Here is a 26,822-nt window from a genome sequence, read left to right as displayed (position 1 = left end):
AGTAATCTATTAACACATAATTGGCTGAGATTAACAATCATGAAATGAAGAAATAATGCTAGTATCTTTCATTATTGTTTAGTAGATTTATTATTAAATAATGTTGATTTAAGTAAAAAAAACAATATAGATATGTCCTGTTCATAAAATCTCAACCTGTAGTCGACAAGTTGTCAAGCTTTATAATTTCTAGATGCTTTGTTTTTTGGTTTTTTGCATTCCTTACTTATTTTAATGTTTCATTACTTGAAACATTCTTTTTTACATGATTGATATCAAATGCCAATTGATATCAGTTGCCAAAATCAATATCTGACAAATGGATGTACATCATTTCTGCCATCATTGCTGCTGCACCTTCAATCAAACAATCAGTACACTTTGATCACTTTTATTGCTGTTTTTATACTGTTTTGCCTTATTTTGCACAACAACAGTGCACTCTTGGTGACTTTACATTTTGTAATTATATATTTGTCTCATCTGCATACATGTGAAGAAAGTGTTATGGACAGAGATCAGAGATTCCCAATGGTCCTGATGTGAACACGAGACTTCTCAGGATCCAGGTCACAGGTCATCAAAAGCACAGTACATGCACCTCATCCCTGCATTCCTATATTCTATTCCATATACTCTGTTTTTGTTATTATTATTGTTGTCGTTGCTGTTATCATCATTACTATTACTGTTATTATTATTACTATTAGTAGAGTTTTTAAGCAAAATATTCTCACAGGAGTGTACGTGTACAACCGGAGTGACAAACATCTTGAATCTTCCACTAAGATGTTTTATTTTGTAGGAGCATTAACCGGAAGCACTGCACATGTCCTGCACACATTGACACTGACTCTGATCTCTGCTGTGTTCTCCGCGCTCCCACATTCAGTTGAAGTGAAGGGGAGCCCGGAGACAGACAGAGAGAGGCAGGCAGACAGACAGACAGACAGACAGATAGACAGACAGGCTGACAGACAGGCTGTCAGTGCGTCCTGTCTCGCGCGCACATCATTATCACCCACTTCCCTCGCTCGTGCTCAGAGATCGACTGATGCCTCAATGAACGCGCGGTTGAATCACCTTCCTCTGGACGAAGTTGGAGTTCTCTTCTCGCCAAACAAACACAATGTGACCATGTCGAGCCAGTGACTGTGTTATCCTTGTCCGATTTCGGAGTACCTTTTTTATTGATCCGGGGAAGAAGGGACTTAACAATGGGGAAACTTCAGTCAAAACATGGTAAGAAATGTCGTGGCTGTGCGCAAACAATGAGCCAATTTTCTTAGTATTTTAAAATCATGTTGTACACACAGACACACACACAAACAAAAAACTAATTGTGTGTTTTGCATCCCTGCTTGTGATGATGGATCTGCAGCGTGTAAGCGCAGAGAAAACCCTGAAGGTGAGCACAGATCATTTTTTGCACAACCTTATGTATCAATGTATAATCTGACAGAGCATGGGTGGAGGTTTACCTGCTGATCGGTGTGTTTTGTTTTGTTTTGATTTCTCCGCGTCTCAGGAGACAGTTTTGTCGTGAACGCCTTCCTCCGGAGAGGGATGGAGGAATGCGAGAGGTACAGCGCGACGGATCACAAGCTGAAGAACATGCAGGTAGCTCTCAGGCTTTTTTTTTTCTTTTTTTTCCTGCGTGTTATTTTCCTCCTTATTTCTTCCCCCTGACAACAAAATCAACTCGCACTGATGCCCCCCGTTTTGATTAAAATTAAATGAAAAGGCTGTGAGGCTATTGAGCTTTCCCTTTAATGACTGGAAACCGACTGACTTCAAAGCATTTTCAAGAGTCAAACCAAAAAAAAAGTAAGGAAACAAAAAATATATATATGTGGATTCAATAAAAATCTAAGAAACACTGATTTACTTTGGCGGAGAAGATTCTCCTTGAATCCTGCTCAGTGTAAATGGTGAAATGCTCTTAGAAATAATCATTGCATCACCTCTGTGCTGCATTCATGTTTGTTTGACAAGTTAACATTAAGTCATTATCAGAAAAAAAATGTGTGCCAGGTGTGTGTTTGTGTGTGTGTGTGTGTGTGTGTGTGTGTGTGTGTGTGTGTGTGTGTGTGTGTGTGTGTGTGTGTGTGCTGATGGGGATGAGTCTGCCAGGCACTTCAAAGATCGTGGCGGTGGTGGTGGGGGCCCAGCAGAGTGTATTCACGAAGCATGTGTGAAGACATGCTGATGTCTTCGCAGAGTTGTAGGTTGTTGTTCTTTCTGTCATGTCTGCCTCTGGCACAACACTGCAGCGGTTATTCCCCTGCCAGCATCGTTGGACGGGGTTATGACAGCCCATGAGCCCCAGTGTGTGAAGCGGCTTGGCAAGGCAGCGCAGACTCACACACGTACACACACACACACACACACACAGACACACACACACACCAACGGAGACACAGACTGGATGGAAAGGCAGTCGTTTCTCAGACTGAGGGATATAAAGTTTGCTCTTGTGGCTGCTGGCATCGTGACTCAGGGCTGTGTCTTTTTTCCTCAATGCCTCCCATTCTTAGCGCGGCTCCCAGCGGGCAGACCTCTGTGGCATAACATTACATCACTTCAATTAGCTCTTGAGGGGCACGAGGGCCCGCAAGTCTCCTCAGACACAAACTGGCGAGAAGGCTCACGCAGAGGCACTGACAATCTGTGAGGTGGGTGGTTGTAATAGTGGAAGAGTTATAGATTATATCAGGGCCATAAACCGCCCACTCATGGCAAATTAAAGGAGAACTTTACTCTGCTTCAGAGGAGGCTGAGTTCACACTCCCCCGAAGGGAAACCACCAAAGGCATACGCTTGACACTTATTAGTCGTATAGGGCCCCACCCTTGCTTCTGATTTATTTTGCGTCACTGGTTGGCTGCATTACAGGCTCGTTCACGGACCAGAAGTGGATAACTGTCAGCCTTTAACTAACCAGCCCGTAACTTCTCTTGCCTCCTCTGAGACTAAGGATTGATTGATCGAGAGGGGGTGGATGAACCGCAATGCAATCACATCTGTGACGGCGTATTCTGGTCCTCGTACATGTTATTGATGGCAAAACATTGCTAAGTACATAAAAGAGCTGCCGTAGCGTCTAGTCGTTTAATCATTCATTCAACATTTGCTGGTTCCAGCGTTGTATATGTGAGGATATGCTGCTTCTCCTTGTCTCCTTGTCTGTCTCCTTGTCTAATGAAGAGTTTTGGGGTTCTAGACGTCACTTCTGCCCTCGTGATGAGCACTTTCTGCAAATGTTTTGACACTTTATAGACTAAACAATGTTGGTTGATCGGATTATTCAGTAGTGAATATAGTCCTTAGTTGCAGCGGTAGTAGGTAAGAAAGAACAGAAAGTAAGGAAAGTGTTTTCCATATTCTCTTGTATGGGAAAACAAACCAGATGAAGCATGTTACTGTAACCACGAGTAATGTTTATAGGTTGCATGTTTTCAGGAATGATATTAAGATTGCATGATGCGAAATGGAAGGATTAATCTATCGATCGACCAGCGCTGTCAGAAAAATATTCAATGACTGCTTTGATTATCATGTTTAAGTCGTTTTTTAAGCAAAAACGCTGAACATCCTCTACATCAGGCTTCTCAATCATGAAGATTTAATGCTCCTTAGGGTTGGTACCGCTGGTTGGACCAAAAAAAAAAAAAGAAGCTACCTGAAGGTGTCACTTTCTGCATTGTTCTGTATTTTATGACATTTTATAGACCGAAATGCCAAAACATGTACGTATGTAGTTCTGGAGAAGACAATAAAACTCAGAATTTTGGTATTTACAATATTAATGAGGTAATAATACAAACTCAAATATTTGTTTTATCCATAACTGAATAAACAAGCTGTTCTTAGAGGAAAATTAGGTTCCCAGGACACTGTTTGGAGCTAGTAGTGTGGCAGGGTCCGCCAAATATACACAAAGTGCAACAGTATAAAGTATCCTCCAAGGTCAGTTTGTTTATTCGGTTTATTCAGTCATAAAAACAAAGAGGGTTTGTTTGTTCAGGCAAAGAAAATGATGATCTTTCTCTTCTGGTTCAAATGTATTTACCAAAACTGCGTGGTGCACCTTTAACTGATACTGAGAATACTTGTCATCTGCAGCCGAATAATACAAATTCAGGATCATGAATGAAATTGATACGATGACGTTTCGTCGCCTATACTGTGCTGGTTATCGTATCGCAGAGGCCAGTGTGTGGCTGCCTGCTCGTACGCAGTGACAGCTCTATTCATGCTGTGTGAAATGAGCCCGTGCCTACATTAATGTAAAGATGGATGAGGTCCCGGGGGACGCCTTTCATGCCGCGTAGTTTCCCATCTAACAGACCCGAGTCTCAGCGCGGATAGAATTTATCTCTGCTGCAAGACAGTAATAACACCATCTCTGCGTTTGATCCCACACGCTGTTAATTAATTCTTCGCCGGGATCGGATTACATTGTCACATTTCCAGATGTAATTATTGGATTATGGCTTGTTGGATGTCTGGGGTCTAGACCAAGATTAAACAAGCGCAAGTCAAACTGAAAGTAGCAGTTGTTATACCTTTTTTTTTTTTTTTAACTTTTTTTTAAAACTTTTTTTTTAAGACCAGTTTCAGCCTCATTTTCAGCATATGGCCCTTGTTCAAATAGCAGCTCCTCCTGGTTGATGAGCGGCGGGGACAGTTAAGATGACTTGTGATTCGGGTACGGGAGGAGGAGATTGGCCAAACTGACTGTTTGGCTCTGACCATCCCCCTCCTCATTGTCAAACGGGGGAGTAGGATTCCTGAGCTGTCTGGCTGCGACTTCAAAGCGCAGAGCTGGGAGTTATAAAAGGGCTCTGATATCAGTGGAGCCTCCGAACCCTCACCCCTCTATCCCCCTGCCCTGTCCTGGGGGATGGGCTGAGGGATGGAGTACAACCAAAGTGGTGGTGGTGGTGGTGGTGGTGGGGGGGGTGGAGACAAGCACTGACATAGCCCAACGTCGGTTCGTGTAAACCTGTGAATCTCCTCAATAAGGCAGTCCAAGAAATTATGAATGCTTTGCCGCGCTTTCCCAGAGAAATAACAAAATATCAAAGGGTGCAAAGACCTGTTTAAATATTGATATTGCTGCGAAACACGATTCGGGATCGCAGCTGGCAGCCAGCCGTGTAATCCTTCAGGCTCCTCAAAGAGTGGTCTGAGTGGACAATGAGGGCGTGATTCAGCAGGATGACTTGGCTCATCCCCGGCCGCAGTCATCAGGATTCTGACACTCGCTTTCGCAGGTGTTCGAGACAAGTCTTAACTGTCCGAGACACCTGGTGCAAGGTGGAGATATTACAGCGGGGATCAAAGTGGCACGCTGAGGCTTAGTCACCCAGCCCGCCTCTGCGAGAAAAATGAGGCCAGTCTGCAGTTATTGAATATGTAGAAATGCAGAAAAACGCCTCACCCTGTACTTATCCCAACCTGTGTTCATTAGTGGAAGAGCTCTGTGAAGGTTCACTGTGTTTCACCTCTGGAAACATCAACACGTCAACAGTCCAGACCTGTGAGCACGCGCGCAGACACACACACACACATGCACACACACGCATGCGCGCACAGCCACAGTACTTCATTTTTCGGCGCTTCAAACAGACATGCTTGGATGCCCAAATAATGACAGGCTAATTCAGCCTTTCAGCACCATCTTTTGTCTCTAAACTTCCCGCAGACTTGGCCCGCGAGGAGCGAGTGTGTCAAAATTTGAAATTACACAACAAAGGCCTTTATAATTCCCGCTTGAAAGGTTGATAATATCACACTCGAAGTAAAAAGGGCTCGGTAAAGGGGATTCAGCTTGGATGCTGTGACGTGCCAAGCGCTTCCGAGACGCAAATGTACTTTGACTTTCGAAGAGTTACGCAGCACTCAGCCCTCAATAATAAATTTAGTTTAAGAGCAGAGTTCCCAAGCAGCTCACTAAACTAATTGTAAGCTAATGTTTTTTTAACATTCATTTGGAATCTGTGAATAAGACTTTCCCCTTATATAAAAATCCTCATTTGGCGACGCCGCTCAAAATGGATGTTATGTTTGGACGCTTCCGCCACTGGGCATTCGCGTATATCTTCAAGTCACCATGTTCATTTTGAGTGAGCAGTATTTGATTTGGATCTGAGGCCGGGATATCTGTGTAATCACGGGGCTGCGACCCGAAATGACATTTTATTTTTCAGTACACAGCCACGAGTTTCAAACTGAGGTCATTTCTTTTTGCAGTTTGGACTTGTGCGTGGCTACGAGCTGCCGAGGAGAACTTGAAGGCCCCTTTCAAGAAATATTCTTGTCAACAACATCTCGTCACTTTTCCCCTCCGCCTCGCTTACAAGTGACACACACACACACACACACTCAAAAAGAAAAAAAAAAAGCCTGTCACTGATGCGGCGCTTGCAGAGAGGAGACAAAAAAGGTGCGTTCATATATGTACTGCTTTTGAAGGGACTTGAAGGCATTTGGAGAGTTTGTTTTTTTCCACCTCTCTCTCTCTCTCTCGCTCGCTCTCTTTTTTTTGAAATTGGCTTCACAAGAAGGCGAGCTGTGAGCCTTCATCTCTGAATGAAAAGCATGTGGCTGGCATCCAGAACAGCGGGGTCTTTCAGCACGGCCCCGGCAGACATCTGTTCCTGGTTTGTACAGCAAAATCCTGGAGCAGGGAGAGGGGCTGTGGTGGAAATGGGGTGGGAGAGGGTGGCGGGGAAGAGGAAAAGAGGAGGTTTTTTTTTTTTTTTTTTTTTAAAGGGGGAGTTATTTGAGTTTTTTTTTTTTAAAAGGTAGTGGGGGGGGAGGGGGCGTAATGGAGAGCCTCATCCGCCTTGTCTGCTGCATTGTCGAGCTGACCATTGATCTCACCTTTCCCCTCTACATTGACTCGCCGGTGAACTGTTGAACATGCAAATCACACCACTCTTTCTCCCCGGGACTGATTTTCTACATCGGTTGCCATTTGTCCGGAACAAACATTCACTTCTCTGTCAGCGTCAACATCATCACCTGGTCAAGACTCGCCACAAGTGCGAGATGCTTTTTCTTTGTAATCCCTTCTGTCATGTCGGAGGGGTTTCGGCGTGCGTCTCCACATGGCTTCACCTCCGCGCCGGAGGTCGAGTCCCTCTCTTGCTCTCTGTGTGTTTGTGAGCGGATGACTGAGTGAGAGGCACGGAGTGGTTTGTGTGGCTTGCGCCAAACGGAGAAAGACATTACAACACTGCCAGCAGATTAAATGTTTGTTTTTCTGAGGATATTTATACTGTCTGAAGTACTTTGAAGGAGTTTGCTCACTTTCTCATTTTTATTCCACCAACCCGTGATCCACTCTCATGGAGGGAGCCATAGCACGTCGCACAGAGATCCTGAGGTGTTTAGCTTGGGGGGGGGCAGCAGTCGGCCATTTACCCCAGTTAGGGATCCAAGTCTTCTCAAGGAATAGTAAGACATTTTGGGAAATACACTTCTTCTCCTTCTTACATAGATAGATGAGGCAATGGGTGCCACCTGTAAACCTGTAAACCATGGATATAACAAGGGAAATCTGGATACATCATTGTCACCAGAGCTGTCCAGTGGTGCTTGAGGCCAGTAAAGCTTGACTTCCCAGGTTTAAGGTTACCTGGATGTTCTGTGTTTTGGTGCCAACAGTATAGAGCGAGAACACCAGAGACTTCGGCTGAACGAGCAGGCTCGCTTCCAGTTTAGACCCCCTGCTAACTTGCATGGGGGTAAAAATTGTGCGTCTCTTCTAGACTTGTTATCTGACCAAATGACTCGAATTCTGATGGTGGAACGAGTCGTATCATGGGGTTTGCAACTCGTCTTACGGTAGCTTCTTGCACATGTAAGCGTATGGGAAATAGTCTTTCTGGGCCCCAGTGCATCGTGTGAGGTTGTTATTGCATGGTTGGCCACTGTGACATCTGTCTGCATGAAAACGGGGTGCCATTGCCATTGGTTCAACCGCCCATTTTTCAGATTCCCTGCATTATTCGACGAAGACCCACAACTGCACTGCCTCATATGGACTCGAACCCTGATCCAAACCAACCAACCATCAGCAGCCAACAGAAGGGACCTTTGGCAGGTCTTTTCAGAAAGCGAGCAACAGCACACTGCAGCGTTCTGCTACTTGTTATCCACCTAGTGTAATCTTGTCACACCGCTGGGACGCAATTGATAGAGCATCTTTTGCTAACTGCTGTCAAAAACATCAAAGAGCAGCGTTGAAGAACCTTGCACGTTAAGTCTGACAGCCTCCCCGCGTGGAAAAAAAAAAAACAACAACTTTCCAGTCTGGTGGATGCAATGGAGGTGCCAACACGATCAGGGTTGTCTTGCAAAAAACAGTTGAACCAGGCTCAACTGTTGATGCCACGCAAAGTCATCTGGCAAGACTGATCACATATTCACGGTGGATTCCATTGTAACACGAGTTGTAAAATCCTGTCGGTATTATAAACCCTCCTGCAGTGTTTCTGGCGCACGAGAAACCTTCACATTCACAGATCTGTTACTCAAACTGGACTTCCTGGATCGGATTTCACGTGTCACCGGTACCTGAGGCAACACGCCCCTACCAAACTGAGCCAGCTGCATTGTTTTAACACGGGGCTGACTTTGGTCTGAGCGCCCGCTACAACTCAGCATGTCATATCTTGTTTGTTTAGGAAGTCACCGCTCCTTGGCAAAAAAGAGTCCCGGCCGAACGAGAGGTGATAATACACAGATTTCATTACGCCTGGAAATTGCCACACTCACTGTTTTCAGGTCTTGGTAGTAATCTAACCTTCTCCTGGCTTTGACTTCATATCTACTGTACATGACATTGGATCAATCAGTAACATAAGCATGAAAACAGCATACTCAATGCTGTTTTTGCTAAGGGTATGAAAATATCTATACGTGGGTACTTTGGAGCTTTTGGTTTTAGACGGACAGCCTCGTGACAGCTGTACCATATAGCGTTTTATTCACACATGTGATGTCATGAATAGTAATATAAATTCCTCCCACAGTTCAAAACAGAGTAGTATATATTTAGACAAGAGAAGTGACTCAACTTCCTTCAGTGCTGGAGCTCTTATCTGCAGACGTACAGAATGAAGTTCTGTCGCCTTTGGAGTTATCTCAGTGCCGTCATCGCCGCTTTGAGGTCACTGCCATTCAAAGATATTTATGAGATATCTGTTTGTGTGCTTGAGAGACTTCCGTGTAGCTGTACAGGACCGGATTGCAGGGACTCATCAGGCATACGATCTCTGTGAATATCTCAACTTCCCTGAATGGAGCCCATCCCAGGGTTTTGTTTTTTTTTCAGGGACGCTACATGACCTAGACACGCGTGGTCACTGATGACCGCAGGGAGACCTCACTTCCCCTTCATCGGCGAGCGCGCTGGTGGCTGCTCGGGGCAGCCCTGCCGAGGGTTAACACTGGTCTGCGTCTTTGCTCTCGCTCCCTGCCAGGGGAAAGAAAATACCTGAAGCTGGAGCCCAGTGCTTAGCGCTGACATTTTTGGCAAAGGCTGCTGGATCCAAGTCTGTGTTTGATCTTATGCTTCTCCCAGCCAAGTAAAACACCGGGAGACTCAAAGGTTATTACATTTTAGTGTGTAAGGTATGTTTCCACATAAACCCCTGTTCCCCCTTAGAAAGCTTTAGCTCTTTTCCAAGTGGACTTCATTTCGCAAGCCTTAGACCAGCCGGGGGAATATCATATTTTTTCAGTTATGGTTGTTGGTGGTGTTATTATATGCTGTCATTACAACCATTGTTAATTGATTACATTGTTTGAATTACATCTTCAGTGAGCATAGTTCATGTGGGAGGACACAGGAAGCTTCAGACTCAAAATGTTTAACTCGAAACATGATGAGAAGAGACACTGCGGATCTACTCCGTTCAATATTTTGTCGCTTTACAATGTTTGCAGACTGAAAGGGAGACAGAGGTTTTGATTGTTTGTTTAAAGAGGATTGGGGATTCCTCTTCTGGGTACGTGTTTGTTATCCTATGAATTCAGCCAGCGGAAACTTGAGATTGTCTCCACAGAGGTCATATGCTGACCTGACATATATTCCACAATACAAGCACAGTGGAAACTAAATAGCAGTGTGCGGCACAATACACTGAGAGCTATGAATGACTAAGAACATAAAGCTTTGGTGTGAATTCTCCTACTTCTGAAGTTAACGTGAGAACAACAAATACAAGTAAGTGAGGACAGAGCAGAATAAAGACAATTATCTGCCAAATGTGTGTAAATATTAGCTGGAGTTTGGTGTTGTTGTTTTTGCAATTCTCATCCAAAAACACGTTGTGACACCACGTGCCATTTGGTAGATTACATTTGTTAGAAGAAAAGAAAGGACGGCGGAGTCACCCCTGAATGCTTCGAAACTTCATCCTTGTTCCACATTCCTGAACCTGACGCCCTACTAGGTTGGAGACTGGAGAGCGAAACACCACACACCACAAAGCCTGGCTTCCTGTATCCAAAAAAAAACAAAAAAAAAAACAAACCAGAGGGCATTGCTGGCATTGTTTCTCATTGTTGTGATGCCGTGGTCATTTCTTACATCTAGATCAAACATTCCACGGGGATGCTTCGCTAATGGTATAGACTCCAGGTTTCCCTCACGAGATTTAAGAGCATTGCCACGATTTTGAGTGTTTATACCATGGAAGGACTCAGTAATCTTAAGCCCATTTCATGCTCATGAACCCTGACAAAAATGTGGAATTTATAGCAGAAATGTGTTCAAAGGTGAACAGACTTTACACAACATCCATCTTCCTGTCTCCCAGTTTCATATACAGAATGCCATAGCATGGGATTTATCAAACACACCCAAAAACCCCAGACCCCAGAGGAGTCAGGCATCTCTCTCTCTGCTCCGAGCTGAGCTTCCCCCCTTCTTTGGGACCCCAAGCCTGCACACATGTGTAGGTATCGCTATTACTCAGCTCATAAAACGCCACAGTTCCATCTGAAAGTGGTTAGCCGTTGAAACACACTCGCAGCTTCAAAGCTTGGATCCAGGCTCTGCAGACAGCACAGGCCTGGCCGTCCTTCTGCACATCACATTCCTCTCCAATGGGGAATGGCTGCAAACTTGCTTTTGTTACACAAACCTGTTCCCGTCATCAAAACCCTCAATGGGTCTCCATTGAAAGGAAGTGGTTTATTTTGGTCACGGGTGGTAGTTTTTTTGTTGGTTTTTTTTCAGGGGGATTTCATTCGGGGGGAAAAAAAAAAAAAAAAAGATTGTGGAGCGATCCGACGTATGTGTGCAGAGGAAATAAGAATCCAGCGGTTCTCTCGCGTTCAGCGCTGGTGTATTTATATACCCAAACACCTTTTGTGCTCTTTCTATATGTGACAGAGAGGGAGGGGAGAGGATGAAACAGTGCTGAAAGAGGCCACTGTTCTCATTTCCTCTGAAGGCAGCCTTCTTTTCTTCCCCCACCCATTTCTTTCCTGAGCCCGTCCACTTCAAAAGCTGACCTGGCCCTGTGTGCCGTGTAACATGTTTACCTAAAGGCTCATTTCAAATAAACAGCAGTTCTCCTTGTGATGCCTGCCCCCCGCCCCCCCTCACCGAGAGCCTTTCAGAGACACCATCTGTCTCGCAGGGAGGTGCTTCACAAAGAAAAACGCGCTTTTTCTGAAGCAGGTTTTTATTTCACAATATAGCTGCGGAGTGACTTTTGTAGCACGCAGCTTTAGAAAACACCAGTCAGCTTGCAGTGTACCGAAATTAAGACAGAAACGCCTTCAGCTCGTCACAAAAACAAAAAAAAAAACAAACAATCAAAAAAACATCTGAAAGTAAAACATTTGCATATATGTGATCTGCAAACTTCTCAGATATAGCAGCTCCGCAAGGTCTTTCTCTGTAACCGGCACCTACCTCCATCGTGTTGATAGGGGCCGACTGATCCTATCACTTCAAGAATGTCAGTGTATCAGAATATCTGAACTCTGACCCACAGTGTCATGTGCTCAGCTTTGAGAGCTTCTCTGTCCCGGCAGCACCTGATTATCTCACAGAATTCAAGGTGTTACTGCACATTACTGCACTGCCTTTTGAAGCATCAACCGTCTTTCAAGGGCTTTTATCAAACATGGAGTGGGCACACTTAGCGCTCTCCAGACTCGTGTGATAGAGAGCGAGACTCCATCAGACTCGTAGCTTAATACCTGCGATAAGATAGGAATACACAAGCGGCCGAGCTAAGCTAACTCCGCTCATGTTTATAAGTGCTCGCGCTCACTTCGTATAGCCTCACAGCCGTGGTCTCCAGTAATTACGGCTGTGAAAGCAGCGGCTCTCTGTGCGCTCTGCTGAGCTGCCCTCTGCACCATAGCCTTTTGATCTCAGCTTGTGCCATGGATGAATTACGTTGCAGAATTTCACACTGGGGAACAGTGTTTCAGACACACACAGCTAGTCTGTCAGATCACTAAAGTGCACACATGGCAGCCTCGGCCCAAAAGGAAGAAGCACAGATGTTGCAGTCTCGCAGACCGTGGCCTCAAAAATCTCTGCTTGCCGTATTTCTGTGCGTCTCATGTGCCACAAATAAGAATTATAATTCACGGTTTGCACCACAAGGCTTTAAAATTCTCGCCTTGTAGCAGCGTTTTCAAAAGTAATTCATCATATGCATAGCCCCACATCCTTTTTTATTTTTTCGACCAGTAATTTTCTTTGAGAATAATTCAACAGATATATGAGTGAGCTTTGCATGATTTTGGTGCATCAGTAATTGGCGAATGTGCTACTTTATTTCTTCTCCATCTCATCTGTTCCTCCTCAGCCTCCACTTTGTCTCCCTTTCTTCATGGGAAGTTGTGTCTCATGTGCCGAAAGCGCTACAGACGGTGGCCCTTTAGCAGTGATCCTTTTCACATATCCAGACTTTCCTTCACATGGTCTCCGGATCGTGGAGTCTCCTCTGCTTCCTGAGCCCAGCGTGAGTGTATTTTTAGGAATCCTCAGGAAAAAACGCTCGGTGTTGACCCTGGGATGACCCCCTGTCCAGTTCCAGGCCTGTGAGGAACTTCACAGCTTGGAATTGAGCCTGTTCTCGCAGTGTCAAGAATTTGCGTGGTCTTTGAGACTGGCAGTCCCTATCTGCTGGAAGTGGCAGTGGTACCGGACTAGTCGGAGAGAGTTATCCAACAACGCAAGAGAGAGACAGGAGATGAAAATGAGCCGCTGCCACTTTGAACGCCGGTATGCAGCAGCTCTTTTTCCTGTAAGCCTATGTCAGATTTAGGGTATTTAGTGTCAAAAAACTGCAGCAGTCTGCGAAGCCAAGACATTTTTTTTCCCCCAAACAATGTTGGCAGGATGGCCTCAAGCCTTAAATAATTCATAGTAAGGAGAACAGTACCAATTATGTAAACAAGTGGTTTCTCCCAGGACCTGAGGTTTGGCAAGTGTCATGGAGAATAGCTAGGACACAGCAGATGAGTTATTAGAGGCTCTGCCTGCGTGCATACTTGTTGCATCCTCCTGAACTGTGAGGAACACTGCATTGTGTTCCGCCTGAGGGCTGAACGCATTAATAGTACAGTACAACAGCGGCCCGTCTCTGTTTGCTCAATACGCCTCCCTGATGGATGCGTGGAGAGTTCACGCTACATTACTGGCTGATTGGTCACGGCAGCCAAAGCCCCTCTTATCGAGGTCAGTCATATGGATCTATACCTCTCTGTGCAAGTTCCCCAAAGGGAGCAGTAACTAGTGGACTGTATAGCCGTGGTTCTGACCCCAAACCGGTTCTTACCCTGCTGGAAGACAAGTCCAGGAAACCAGCAGGCAGCTCACCCACTGGCCCTCATGTGAAGGGGTGCTCCAGGTTTAATTGAGCAGCAAAAAGTCATCATGGATTAGATAGAGGTCATTCAAGTGTGTACTCCTGATACCCCAGTGGTCCCACATTTTCCAGAGGTGTGTGGACAAAGCTCTGCTTAACCTTAGAAGTTATAAATTGGTTAGAGTTCACATAAATAGTGACACAGTTATCTAACTATATGGAAATGGTTAAGATTTGTTACTAAAAGTAGGCTCTTGAGAAGTGTCGAACAACAGTATTTAGCTACAAGTAATGGTTGCGTTACGGTTGACGTAGTTAACTGAAGGTAACGGGGGAAATGTGTTGCGATAGAAAACAACAGGGAATGGAACAAATGTATTGAAGTAACCTTGTTAAGTAATTGTTGGCTAATGAAAAAACTGTTGAAATTGTCAGCTGAAAGCAACAAATAGATAGCTTGATTAGCCTTGTAAACACACTGAATAAACGAAATTAGAAATAGACAGCTTAAAGTAAAAAAAACAAACTGCTGAAGTAGTTCAAATTAAACAGATATACATAGTAACAGTAATGAGCAGGTGAAACTGTTAACTACTGTAACTGTATGGGTAAACAGATAAAAGCCTCTGCCATGAGCACTTTGCAACTTGACCGACACACAAAGTTTATTGCAAAGATTATGGTAACTCATCCAGTTAACATCCAGTTTATAATCCATTCATAAGAGCATGTTGGGAACACGACCGGTGCTGTTGATGAAGAGGTACTTCATCTGACGGGGCCGACTAAGGCTGGGATCCGCTGAAGCTCGGCCCGTGTTGCCGCTCCTCCGCACTGCCGCACAGCTGTCCTTTCCCCGACATGGTTTGTTTACATTTCTCAGTCACCCACAGGAGCGCTGCAACGCCTGTAGCTCCACCAGCTTCCCAACCACAGAGCCTCGCCCCTATGAACTGCCGGGCCTGGTTTTTCAAAAGCCATGACTCAAATCCCTCACAGCTTAACAAAACGAGCAGTGAAAACAGTGGTGTGGGTGGTTATCTCACAGGTGAGAGCAATTATAACTGACATCTCGATTCTAGACAGACAGCTGCAACCTGACACGAACTACAGTACACAAAAAGAAGCGCCCTCGCAGGTGAGAGTAATTGTGCTGAAATGGTTTCCACCCGGGAGAAGCAGACAAAGGGTTCTTACAGAGCCTTGTTGACTGTACCTGACAGGCCATCAGTTTGAAGGGCTGATTTATACTAAACCCTCTGCTGACATGACATTCAGTAGATCACTTCCAAAATACCCGGCTGGACACTTGTGGAGAGCAGCACACGGCTGTGTGAGATGGGATTGGCGTCGCAGCCACCTCGCCCACAACCTGGCATTCTGAGATCCAGTGTGTTGTTTAAAGGGCCTGTGGAATGTGGAACAAATCCCCTCAGCTTTATCGGCCTGGGCGCGCTCCCCATTGGCTGGGCTTAAGAGCCAGGGGCCTGCGCGGGAGCTTACAGTATTTCACATGGAGGCCAGAAACAGAGGAACATCCTGTTTGAGTCTAACCGCCTGTCCCACACTCGCTTTGATATGCCGTCGCCCTGTGCACTCGCTTCTTTTACTTGTTTGTCAGGTTGTGCGCGCCTGTTCGAAGTCTGGGCCATGTATGTTCTGTCGGGTTCACTGCGTGCTGTCTTTTCTTTCTGACGTCCGGTGCTGCAGGGTTGTGTTTCATTTACAGCTGAAATGATTTGTGAACGTACCAATTAGTTATTTAAGCAATTTATCAAGCATATTCATCAAACCACTTCCTGTCTGCAGCTTCTCCGTGCAAGGACTTGTTACTTTTCTCTGTGTCGTATCATTGTTAGTTGAATATCGGAGGGACTGGGCTGCTGGATAGACAATGAGACATTTTAAAGGAGACATACAGTATTGTGCACATTTTCAGGTTCATAAGTTTATTTTGGGTTACTGCCAGAACAATGCTCAAAAAACGTGAATTCTTATGTGCCAAACTAGGTGCCAGATATAAATAATGCAAATGTCTGACATGGTGATGTCACAAAGTCACAAAATTAAAGGGCACACTACTGATGAGGCGTTTCAGGATCAATGTTTTCTGTGGGAGAGAGGAGCGCTGGTGCGGACTTTGGACTTTTTAACTCCTAAGATCTTTCACATGCAGGACATACATAAAGCATTATATATCTCCCTTAAGATGTTGCGCTGGGAAATTGTGTCAGGGATTTTTCTCTATTTTCTCAACATTTTATAGACCATATGTTCCATTGATTTATTGAAAAAAATACTGATCAATAACGAATTCCTTAGTTGCAGTTTTTTGCAATCATCTAACATGTTCACATAGTTTTAGTTTTTTATACCTTGAGACATTGAAATGACCACCACGGGGATTATCCTCTCAGCGAAAACTTTCAAGCGAAAACCTTCAAGTTGCGAGTATTTACCTGTTAAAATCCCTCAACAAAATAGTAAAAAGACAGCACCACTTCTGAGTCTTAAAAGAACAGTTTTTATGGTACTTTTGTTCAAGTAGATCATTAAATGTTTCAGTGCAAATAACACATGGCATTGGTCGTATAAAAGTCCATGCAGAGACTATTGCATTACACCAGCAAGCCCCGTCAGCTCTGAATTAAAGCAGCATGCTCTCTGTGGTGCAGTCGTTACGTGTGTGGCAACACATTTTAACCTTAAACTCATTTTTTGTTTTGTTTTTTGAATATAGTGAATCATGACAGGCGCTTTTTGTTTTTCTCTTTCCAGTAACTAATAAAATACATTGACAGTCTTATGACCTACTACCTCTATAATTTAATACATTTGCCTAACCCAGATTCATGAGTGTGATTCCAGTGACTGGTATGAAGCACATGGTTTCCAAGTCCCTACAGTAGCTGCCTGTGTGACAGCTGAGAGGAGGGCACCGCATTACATCAGACTCCTTTCAAAGCCCACTTTAATGAAGGCGAGCTGATTACAGCACTGGTGACAGATGCAGGGGGGTCAGCCAGTGATGCTAATCTTTGTTTATGCCATCCAGCGGGTCATAATCAAAGTGAGGGAAAGATCAGCGAGAGGATGAGGAGGGGGCTGGAGGGGCGTGCAGAGTTTAGGAGATAGTCTCTCCCGATTGAAGGGGAGCGGGTGACTTTCAGTGGTTTGCGTGCTGCTCTTACATAGACAGGCAAGCATGCTCATCTCTCCCCACAGCTGTTGTTATACTAGCACTGAAGAGGCTTCGCCCCGGTGATTCATGTCCTGCCAAGGGAGAGGTCTTGCCTCCTGTTTGACCTCAGAGAGAGTCCTGCTATCCTGAAAAGGGCCGTATCTGGGCCATCTCGGCCACATGGGACCGGTCCAGATGACAGGCCGGCATTCTGCTCTGATCTCATTTCCATTCATAGACAGACATGTCATGGCACCCTGATGCATAGATAAAATAGCATAATTAGTGGACAAAGGAATGTCATAGCTGTCTAGTAATGACAAGAGTCATGACAGAGTAAGACTGTGGTTTTGAGGTTAAACTTAAAGATGCTCCAAGTTAGGGGTCAACCAATATGGCTATTTAAGAGCTTATACTGATGCCAGTTATTAGAAATCAAGGGGACTGATAACCAATTTTTGAAACCAATATTTATTAGCAGTAAATATTCAAATCTAAGGGTCAAAATTTTGAATAACCATTGATGTTATGTACTGTTCTGAGGTACAATCTTGAGGCACTTGACTTGAATGTTTTCTTTTGCAGTCTGCAGATTCATATTATTTTATTGTTTATTATTAATTTTGATGTGTTTCCAGTCAGATAGTCTTGTCGGCAGGACGTTATGTAAGAAGATGTTGCCTAAGAGCCAAAGCAGCACATTTTTAATAATAATAATCGGTCTATCCCTAATTCTAATACTGATACCGTGTGTCAGAAATGCTTCTGGTACAGCCTAAAATGCTGGAATATTTACACAATCCATATTTATTTCGTGCCACTCATCGGAATCGGTGTCGGGAAGGGTCGTTGAGGGTCCTTGGCTCAGACATGATGACAGTGCACGGTTAGAAAGTGAATAATAAAATGATTGCTTTTAGCTTGTGTTTTTATTGTGATCTTGATAAGCATTATTGGCAAAGGCTAACTCAAATCCAGCAGTATTTGCAGTACTGTTTGTTTTAATATTGCTACTCAATAGGAGCTGAAGCCAATCTGCTCTGTTGACTCTGAGCACCATAATTACCCTGACTTGGACTGAAAGCTGAGGCCCGGCAAACTGAAGGGATGGAGAGCCAAGAGACCAACATATTGTTCTTTTACTGTCTTGCGAGAGAAGAGACAGAAGTTGTGCAACTCTCTCTCTTCGGCTCCCCATATTTTCAGCCACAGCCCCTTCCCCCCTTCTCTCTCTCCACCCCTCGCCCCCCTCTCTTTTTTACTCTGTCTCTCTGGAGCATAACCGCTCACATCTGGTTTTGAGTCAAGGCCAGGTTGGTTTCTTGTGGAATGGAGGGCTTTTATTTCTCAATGGCCCCACTCCCTCTCCAGTTTCATTCTGCGGTGGGGAGTATGCACTGTGTTTACGAACTGGTGTCCCTTTCTTCGTATTGATTCTACTCAGTCCTCATTTTCATCACCGGGGAACCCCACAATCATCCCCAATTAATGGCCAGCAGGAGCGGGAATGCTGGTTCGGCTGGTGGTCACCAAGGCTTTACTTTGGCGCCCTACTTAGTGTCAGTTCCAGGTGACTTTGTATTTCTAGAAACTGTGTATATCCTGGAGAGCTCACGCTGTTAGCCGCTCATTAATTGTCTCCCATGACACTCTCTCCATCAAATTAAATGGGATTGTTGGTCTGGTTTGGATGACGAACAGTACAATACACAGTCATCCGACAAAAAAGGAAAAAAAAAGGCGATGGCGCAAACTCACAATTAAGTTGTATTCTCGAAGTTCTCTGTAAACTGATTGTGACTTTATATCAAAAACAAGCTCTCTGAAGAAGCGTCCCGACAGCGCCCCGTGTTTGTGCCTTTTCCAGCATATGTTTGTACTTGGATACGCATCCAGACATCTGATCAAGCCATTTTTCATACCCCCAAGGCCAGAGGAACTGTGCAAACAATCCTCATGTTAGCCTCCCCTATTTTTAAGACGATTTTAAGACGCGATTTTTGCGAAAAATCAGTGTTGCGTCGCACGGTTTGAAGAATGGACTAAAAGAAGCGTGTGTGCTTATATTTAGTGCTGGAGCTTGAGGAGGTGGGGGTGTGAGAACAAAGATGTGCAGTGTTTTCCAGGGGGAGGATGGGTGGTAGGCAGGCGGAGAGGGAGAGAGACTGCTGGGGGATGTCTGATGTCACCTGGTAGGGAGCTATGAAAGCTTCCCCCGGTTACCCTATCCCACATAAAAGTCTGGCAGTAGGCTGAGGCTTTAGGGAAGCTTGGCAGAAGTGCTGCATTAAACAGGAACAAACATCATGCTCCTCTCTGTCTGTCTCTTATGTCAAGGCATCGGGGTGAACCTGTTTACATGGAACACCGACAAGCGCACATCTCCAATGCACTGTCTTTTAAGACAGCAGAGATCTAATACGTTCTCATCTCCTTGTCGTCCCTGTCCCACACATGCTGTTTCCCTGTCTGTCTTCCCCATGCATAACTTCAAACACTGGAGTGGATGGTGTAGATGTGTATATCACGGGTTTCAGGTGTACACCGCTGCTGGTCGAAAGAAAGGGAGAGAAAAAAAAAACTGCCCCAAAACTGCTAACACATTTGCCTGCAGAGCAGTTTGTGATCTGATAGTGAAGGAATGAGAGCTGCTAGATGCCAGAGAGCAGTTAATTACACATGTGGTGGGCAGATTTGAGCCCCGACACCGTGGGCGATGTGGATGGAGATGCCATGTGTTTAGACGTTAAACTGCAGACTGCGGTCAGACCCAGCCTGCTCTCTCATTAGCTCCCCCGATGGATGTAATGAGCATGGAGGTAGTGGTGGTGTTGGGGCGGGAGCCATGTGTTCAACACGAGCCCTGCTGGTCCTCTCCTTGCGCGCTCAGCAAGACGTCCCCTGATATCTGAATTTTAATTAGAGACGAGATTCACTTTTGGCAGCTGGCTGATTGATTTGTTTCATGATATTTAACGCCGGATCCCGTCTTTCATTTAGAGGTGCTTATACCTTGCTCTGCGTCCTCGTGGGACCGAGGATGAGAAAGACTCGATGGTTCTTTGATGTTCCTCTGCGCTGCGGAACACTGTGTCTGTGCGAACTCCTTCTTCCTTACATACTGCCCTTCATTAAGGGACTGCGGTACAAAGCGGGGAGATAAAAGCATCCACTGCAGAAAAGGGAATCAACAACTTGGCTGCCGAAACCACAAAAGATGGAAACTGTGTGTAGGGGTGCGCATACACACTCGTCTGGTTTCTAGCACGTTTTTTTTGGGGGGGGGTTTGCAGCTTGTTTGGAGGCCAGGGAGCGGTACCAGTTGTCTCCACCTTTCCCAGAGGCCCTCCAAAGTCTGTAAAAAAAAAAACAACCTCCACTTCCCCCACCAGTAAGATGAGATAGGCCATATCTCCCCTTTAACAAACCACATCCTCCTCTGCTTCTATCTGTTCTTCTCCTCTCTCCTCTTATCTTTTCCTCCCCTCATTTGTGCCCTCTTTCCTCCACTCCTCTCCGACTTCTTTAGTCCTCCCGCTCACTTCCTGCCACACTCCTGTTCCCCTCTCCGCCTCCCCCCAAGACTCCCATTCCTCCGCTGTTTTCTCTCACAATGTCTCCGGTGGCCAATTTGCGGGGGGTGACCCTGACACTCAACCGGCTCCACCCCACCACCACCTCGTCAGGCGGTGAAGGTCACAGCCAGATTACAGGCCGGAGGTATCATCCTCTGAAGTGAGGAATAATCACGGTTCTCTGAGACTGTTAAATAGAACCACAGGCCCTGGCGCTGTCATTACTCTGAGAAAGAAGGGGAAGGGTAAAGGAAAGGGGGGCTCGTTCACCTAAACGCATGCAGATGTTCAGACTCTCGCTTGAGCCTCGGCTCTGTTGAAGGTACATGGAGTTCTTTTGTTTGCGAGCATCTATCTGTTTTTTATTTGTCTCGTTTCGGTGGGCCTCCTTGATTCAATCTGGTGAGATTTTATTTCAAAGTGTGTGTGGAGCAGCTTAGAGGACCGAGAATGACGTAAATAAGTTGAATCATTTGTTGTTTAAATACTTGTGGTTTAGGGCCTGTGCTGCACTTAATTTTCATTGTTTCCACAATCCAGTTGTAATTAAAGAATGGCTGTGTGTGTGTGTGTGTGTGTGTGTGTGTGTGTGTGTGTGTGTGTGTGTGTGTGTGTGTGCGTGCGCGCGCACACCCAGTTGCCTTTGCCCCTGTGTGCCTCTGCATTAGCACATGTGTGGGATGTTTATGGATACATTGTGGTTCTGTTTTATGCAGGATATAGATTATTCACATATGACTGCAGAGCCCTTTTTCCCCCCTTCCGCCCCCTTTGTCCTGCTTTTGTTTTATGGCTATGGAATTGTGTATTTAATCAGCCCCATCCTATCTGCATGGAAATTTCCATCTGGCGATTATTCTCCATTCAAAATAAATACACACATGTTGCTGAGAGCTCATTGTTGGGGTTTTTTTTGTTGTTGTTGTATATAAACCAAACTTCTTCTGCGAGTCCAGCCTTCAGTGATGAAATACAACAAAACCTTTTCCCTAAACTCTGGGCTCCTTCCATCAAACTTTCCTCACCGGGTTCCTTGTCAGGCAGGATGAGAATAAACAGGTTGGCTAAACCAGAGCAAGAGAGAGGGAGCTCAGATGATGAAGTGCATTATGGGTTTTTTTTTTTTTGATGGATGCAAGGGGTGCGTTTGAAGGGCTTGGAGGAATCTTGAAAGCTTGGCTGTGGCCCGCGCTCGCTGTGTCCCAGACAGTGAAACACAATAAGCGTGCAGATGTTCAAAGTGTTTGGCCGCGCTGGAGCCTCCAGCCCTCTCCCTCTCATCTGAGTAGGAAATGCTTTAGCTGGAACTGTTTGTTTTCTCTGTGTCTGTGGTCTGAACTGTAGATTCACTTACATCTCTGATCCCCCCCCTCCCCTCCTCCTCTCTCCCCCTCTTTCTTGTCTCAGGAGTTTCCAAACAGCGAGCTGAAGGAAGGACAATTCACAGATCAACACTGTCCCCTAGAGGGTAGGTTGAGAAGGATGCGTTTGCGCTCCAAAGTTTGACGATAGATATACATGATGTATGCTATCACTGTGTGCATTTATTGCTACAAGCTACTTTCGCACTGAATTTGCATGAAGAGCAGTAAAAAAAAAAAAAAAAAAGGATGGATGGCTTTCCAAACTTCAGGATACCATTCTGAGCACCATTCTCTGCGCCAATTTTTAACGTAGTGGCCAAATTCATATGAGCGCCACACAACACCAAAAAACAAACCAAACACCTGTAAAAACTTTGAGGAGCAATGCCTGAGCATCTGAGTATCATTTTCTTGATTCAGGTGCGTAAAAATGTTGCCTAATTCCTGTGTGAGAAATCTCGACTGTGTCATCTTGTGTCGTCAGTGGTTCTTCCTCCGGAGAAGGCCGAGGGCTGTGAGAGCTACCTGCAGTACCTGCACTCAGAAGAAGGAGAGCGGGAGATACTCAGAGACACGACCAAAGCTACCGGGAAGAAACGCATCAGTCTGGATGTAAGCACATCCACTACCTGGCAGCCCTGCACTCCCATGTTTATAACATGAATATATAACACAGGAGTGGTGTCCCATGTCTGCTCTGCAAGAATGTACTTGCGTAGCCAGCATCAGCGCTATTTCAAATCACAAAACTACAGCCAAGGTGGATTTTGGGACTCCTAATAACTATTACTGGGATGTGGAGTGGTTGGCTTTCTGGGTTTGCCCCTTTTTTGGACTGAGGTTGAGGCAGTTCTGAAATTTTAATTCTTGACAAATAGAGGGATCACAGGAGAGTATCTTTAAAAGTATTAACGCTGAAAAAGTTCACACTGTTCAATCCTTTTATAACTTGCAAACATCACATCTCATCTCTCTCTGTACTCAACAACTGGTTCCTTCTTTACAGGCTAAACAACATCTCTCAGAGGATCCTTTATTTTATTTTATTATATCTAAATGTTGTACTTGATTGATGATTATATATACATTTAATCATAATAGGAATCAAATATGATTTTAAATACACGTGTGATGTGTCTAATATCCCTCACAACTGTGGAACTGAACACTTTTTGCAGGATTTTTTGTGGGCCAGAAAAAGGTCTCCCTTGAGAGTGCTAAAATGATTTTGTGTTCCAGTGACTAAGAAATGATTCAAACACAGGTTAGACCATTAGATTCATGGTTGGTAACCTCCATGTTGGCCACCACTGTATGCCTTCAATCTGTGCACAGACCATGTGTCTGTATGTTCACACTTTTGCTCCAGACCACATCCTGATTGAGTTTAGGGACCAATAAATAGAACAAATAGATTGTGATGTTTTGTTTTTTTTTTAAAGAACTGCTCAGATCTGCCCTTCGGTGATCACCCTTCGTTATGTGAGCCAAGGAGATGTTATAGAATCGCGAAGGGCCGCCGCCGCTCTCCCCGGGGTCTCCTCCCATGTAAATGCAAGCTGCCTTTTCGCACAGTGTCAGCTCTCCCCCATGCCTGGAGCACAGCCTATATTCCAGATGTTTATTTTTCCAATTACGGCCGTGTTACTAGATACATCTGAATCAAGGTTCCTGCCAAAAAGTTGTAACTGAGAATAGTGGGTGCGCTCATTTTTCCTGGAAGACGGTACAAAGAAGAGGTCACAGAGGCAGGGCCCACCCTCTGACTCCCCCACACAACGTAAAGGCAGCTGAGAAGTGATCAGTTTACACTGGAATAACACTTGGCTTTTGTTCTATTATCTATTCTATTATTTTCTTAAGACATACTTAAATTAGATTTTTTTTTTTTTTTAAGGCTCCCTGCAGGGGGCCGGCAGCCTTTTAATGTGCTTTCTGCTAAAGAACGTGTTGATTCAAGCAACATTTGAACTGAATGTGATCGGAGAAGATAGTGTCATGAATCACTGATATTAGCAGGTTCCCATGCAGAATGAAGGAAAACAACACTCATGAATCACACTTATGACAGCGACCGTACTTTGCTGCCCTCTGTTGTCATGAACGCTGCAGTGTTTCGTTTTGGTTGTTGCAGACGCGCTTTTTCTTTGCTTGTTGTTGACAAAAGCAAGTAGATTGAAATTGTTTGAACATGCATTAAGGCTGATTAAATTCTTTGTATTCACAGGACTTGGAGTGTGACGTTTCTGTGGAAGATGACAATCGCCAGGAGTGGATCTTCACTCTTTACGACTTTGACAACAGTGGGAAAGTTACAAAAGAGGTGTGTGTGTGTGTGTGTGTGTGTGTGTGTGTGTGTGTGTGTGTGTGTGTGTGTGTGTGTGTGTGTGTGTGTTAGCTGCCATGCCTTTCTGTGCAATGTCTTCAAACCCTTTCATATCCAATGGAATTTAATCATTTAATTTAAGGCACTTGAAGTATTGGCTACAGGCTTTTCCTGAAAATACTTCATAGTTGTACGGTAGGACTCCAGACCGTACTAAGCATGTTTCATCTGTTGCTATAGGACATGTCCAGTCTGATGCACACCATCTATGATGTGGTGGACGCCTCTGTGAATCACTCCTGCCATAACAAGAGCAAGACGCTGCGTGTCAAGCTGACCGTCACTCCAGAGCCCCGGTGCCACCGGCGAGAAACAGGGACAGGTAAATGACAACGAAAGCAGCATGGAGCCTCAGAATGCTGCGAGCAACTTCGTATTTCCTGTATATATGTTGACACTTAGATTCAGTCAGTTATTGGTCCAGTTCAATCACTGATGCAGTTTGAAGTGATAATTTACAAGTTGTTCTGTGATGATAAACAGGCATTCGTGCTGTCATGTTTTTGCAGTGCACTTGTCAGTCAAACAGTGCGGCTGTTACTGCAGTGTCTTTTTCTGAGTATATGCAGATATTCACAGTCTATGAATATTTCTTGACTTGCTAAATACTTTTTAATCTATAAAATGCAAATATATCATTAAAACATAGCTTTCTTAACACCCAAAGTGTCAATTACTCCCATGGTATGGGTTGTGTAAAGCAGCAGAAGCACGAATCTGAGTACGTCCACCTCAGTCTGTAAGTGTAGATGTTGCTGAGCACTTTTCCAGCTCTGAGTGCTTGTACTTTCCCGCTTCAGATCGCTGTCATCAGGAAGAGGGGCGTTCAGCTGACAAGCGGCTCTCCTCCTACATCAGGTTAGTACAACAACATCTACCCCATCTCTCTAATGGAACCTCTTCGAGCAAAGTATGGCCCCTGTGTGCATTCGTCCACTTACCATGATGGTTTTACACATTTTTAGCAGCAGAGGGCAGAACAATGAGGCGCCAGCAGCTGAAGGGCAGCATTACTGTGTGGATGAGAACACAGAGAGGAGGAATCACTACCTGGACTTGGCTGGTATAGAGAACTACACCTCCAGATTTGATGGTACGTGTCTTTTTATTGTGTTTCACAGCCGGCTTATTGTTGTTGACTCAAATTTGTATTATTATAAGACAACGGCAAGGCTTAACTATGAAAAAGGCTTGACTATGCATATGACAACAGTTAAAGCTCCATGTTATATATCATATGTGGATGAACCACTGACCCCTGTGTCTCTCACCTGTCCTTCAGGAACCAACCCTTCCAACCCACCTCAGGAGGCTCATGGTCGGAGCTCACAGAGCCAGAGCCGCTCACGCTCCCAAGAACCAGAAACCCAAGTTGTTCACCAGCGCCGCTCACAAGTCATCAGCGATAGCTACAACCCCACAGAGTCTCGAAGCAAGGGCACGCAGTTCCTCAAGTCCCCCAAAGGAACCTACAAGGGAAGTGGAGGAAATAACGGAGGCAGCGGAGGCGGCAAATCCACTAAATGCCATGGCCACCACCCGCCTCTGCAGACCATGCTGCACAGTGGCAGCGCAGCGGGACATGGGGGTCAGGATGTGTACCACTTGCCACACCAGACCCAGTCTTCTGGCCACCACCAGCACCCGCTGCAATACAGCCACAGCAAACGCCTGAGGGCAAAAGCCCGAGAGGCCATGTCCCCATCCAAAACCCCGCTGTCCCCTCAGTCCCACCCCCAGCAGCCCTCTGTACTGCCGAGCCTGGAGAGAGAGCAGGCGTCTGGTCCACCCGGGAGCCCAGGGTTTGTGGTTCCTGTGGTCCAGCGTCACGAGCACCACCATCACCACGAACACCACCACCACCACCACTACCATCATTACCATCAGACATGACCGCTTTTAGCGTGTGCAGTGACTGAAACTGTACAGGACCAACCACAACCAACCACACCAGTCTGAAGGACTCAACATCATCCCACAGGAGTTTCTCACACTCTGTCCAGGATTTTTTTTATTCTCCTCCTGCAAGCTATACAGATATATCCTGAGATTAGACGCATTGAGGAAGTCATGTAGTGTGACTGCAGATGACATTGGACCGGAAGGATGTTTTTTCTGAAGTTATTGTGTAATAACGAAATGACGCGTGGCACAGTTTTGAAGTTTTTGTAGATTTTTTTTCTGCTGGGACTGCTGCGATCGCTACCCATGTTCAGTTTAGGGCACTGACGCCAGAGAGGAATAGGATCAGAGGATTTCTTTTTGACGCGACATCATTTCCCTCCTGATGACGTTGGCTCAAGTCCCTGGAAGCTATTGGTCAGAGTAGGTGTGTTGTTCTGTGTGAGACCTTTTCCAAAACATGGATCTCAGGTGTAAAGGTGCTGCTGCTCTCAAGCTTTTCACAGAGGCTTCTTCCTCTGGGAGGCCTGATGTGGACTGAGGGTTTATCCTGCC

The 26,822-nt window shown here is 45.2% G+C and overlaps 1 protein-coding gene across 2 annotated transcripts; it reads left to right on the top strand.

Moving 5' to 3' along the window:
• Positions 1-870: 870 nt before the first annotated feature.
• Positions 871-26,822, top strand: nkd2b (NKD inhibitor of WNT signaling pathway 2b). 2 transcript variants are annotated; one of them, XM_037074103.1, is made up of 10 exons: positions 871-1,242; positions 1,382-1,408; positions 1,529-1,620; positions 22,023-22,083; positions 22,464-22,591; positions 24,207-24,302; positions 24,546-24,687; positions 25,166-25,223; positions 25,334-25,458; positions 25,648-26,822. In XM_037074103.1, exons 1-10 carry the CDS (start codon positions 1,218-1,220, stop codon positions 26,256-26,258), a joined length of 1,365 nt encoding a protein of 454 aa, XP_036929998.1. In that variant the 5' UTR covers positions 871-1,217; the 3' UTR covers positions 26,259-26,822. The 2 variants fall into 2 exon arrangements, with proteins under 2 accessions (XP_036929998.1, XP_036929997.1); XM_037074102.1 differs by having other exon boundaries at positions 25,331-25,458.

The sequence above is a fragment of the Acanthopagrus latus genome, chromosome 17, assembly GCF_904848185.1.
Source record: "Acanthopagrus latus isolate v.2019 chromosome 17, fAcaLat1.1, whole genome shotgun sequence".
In the NCBI taxonomy this organism is placed as follows: Eukaryota; Metazoa; Chordata; class Actinopteri; order Spariformes; family Sparidae; genus Acanthopagrus; species Acanthopagrus latus.
This window is presented reverse-complemented; position numbering and strand designations above follow the sequence as displayed.

Coding starts and splice junctions, on each gene's coding strand:
- nkd2b (XM_037074102.1), top strand. CDS start 1,218: ATGGGGAAACTTCAGTCAAAACATG. Junction 1,243..1,381: donor GAAACTTCAGTCAAAACATG/GTAAGAAATGTC, acceptor ATGGATCTGCAG/CGTGTAAGCGCAGAGAAAAC. Junction 1,409..1,528: donor GCGCAGAGAAAACCCTGAAG/GTGAGCACAGAT, acceptor TCCGCGTCTCAG/GAGACAGTTTTGTCGTGAAC.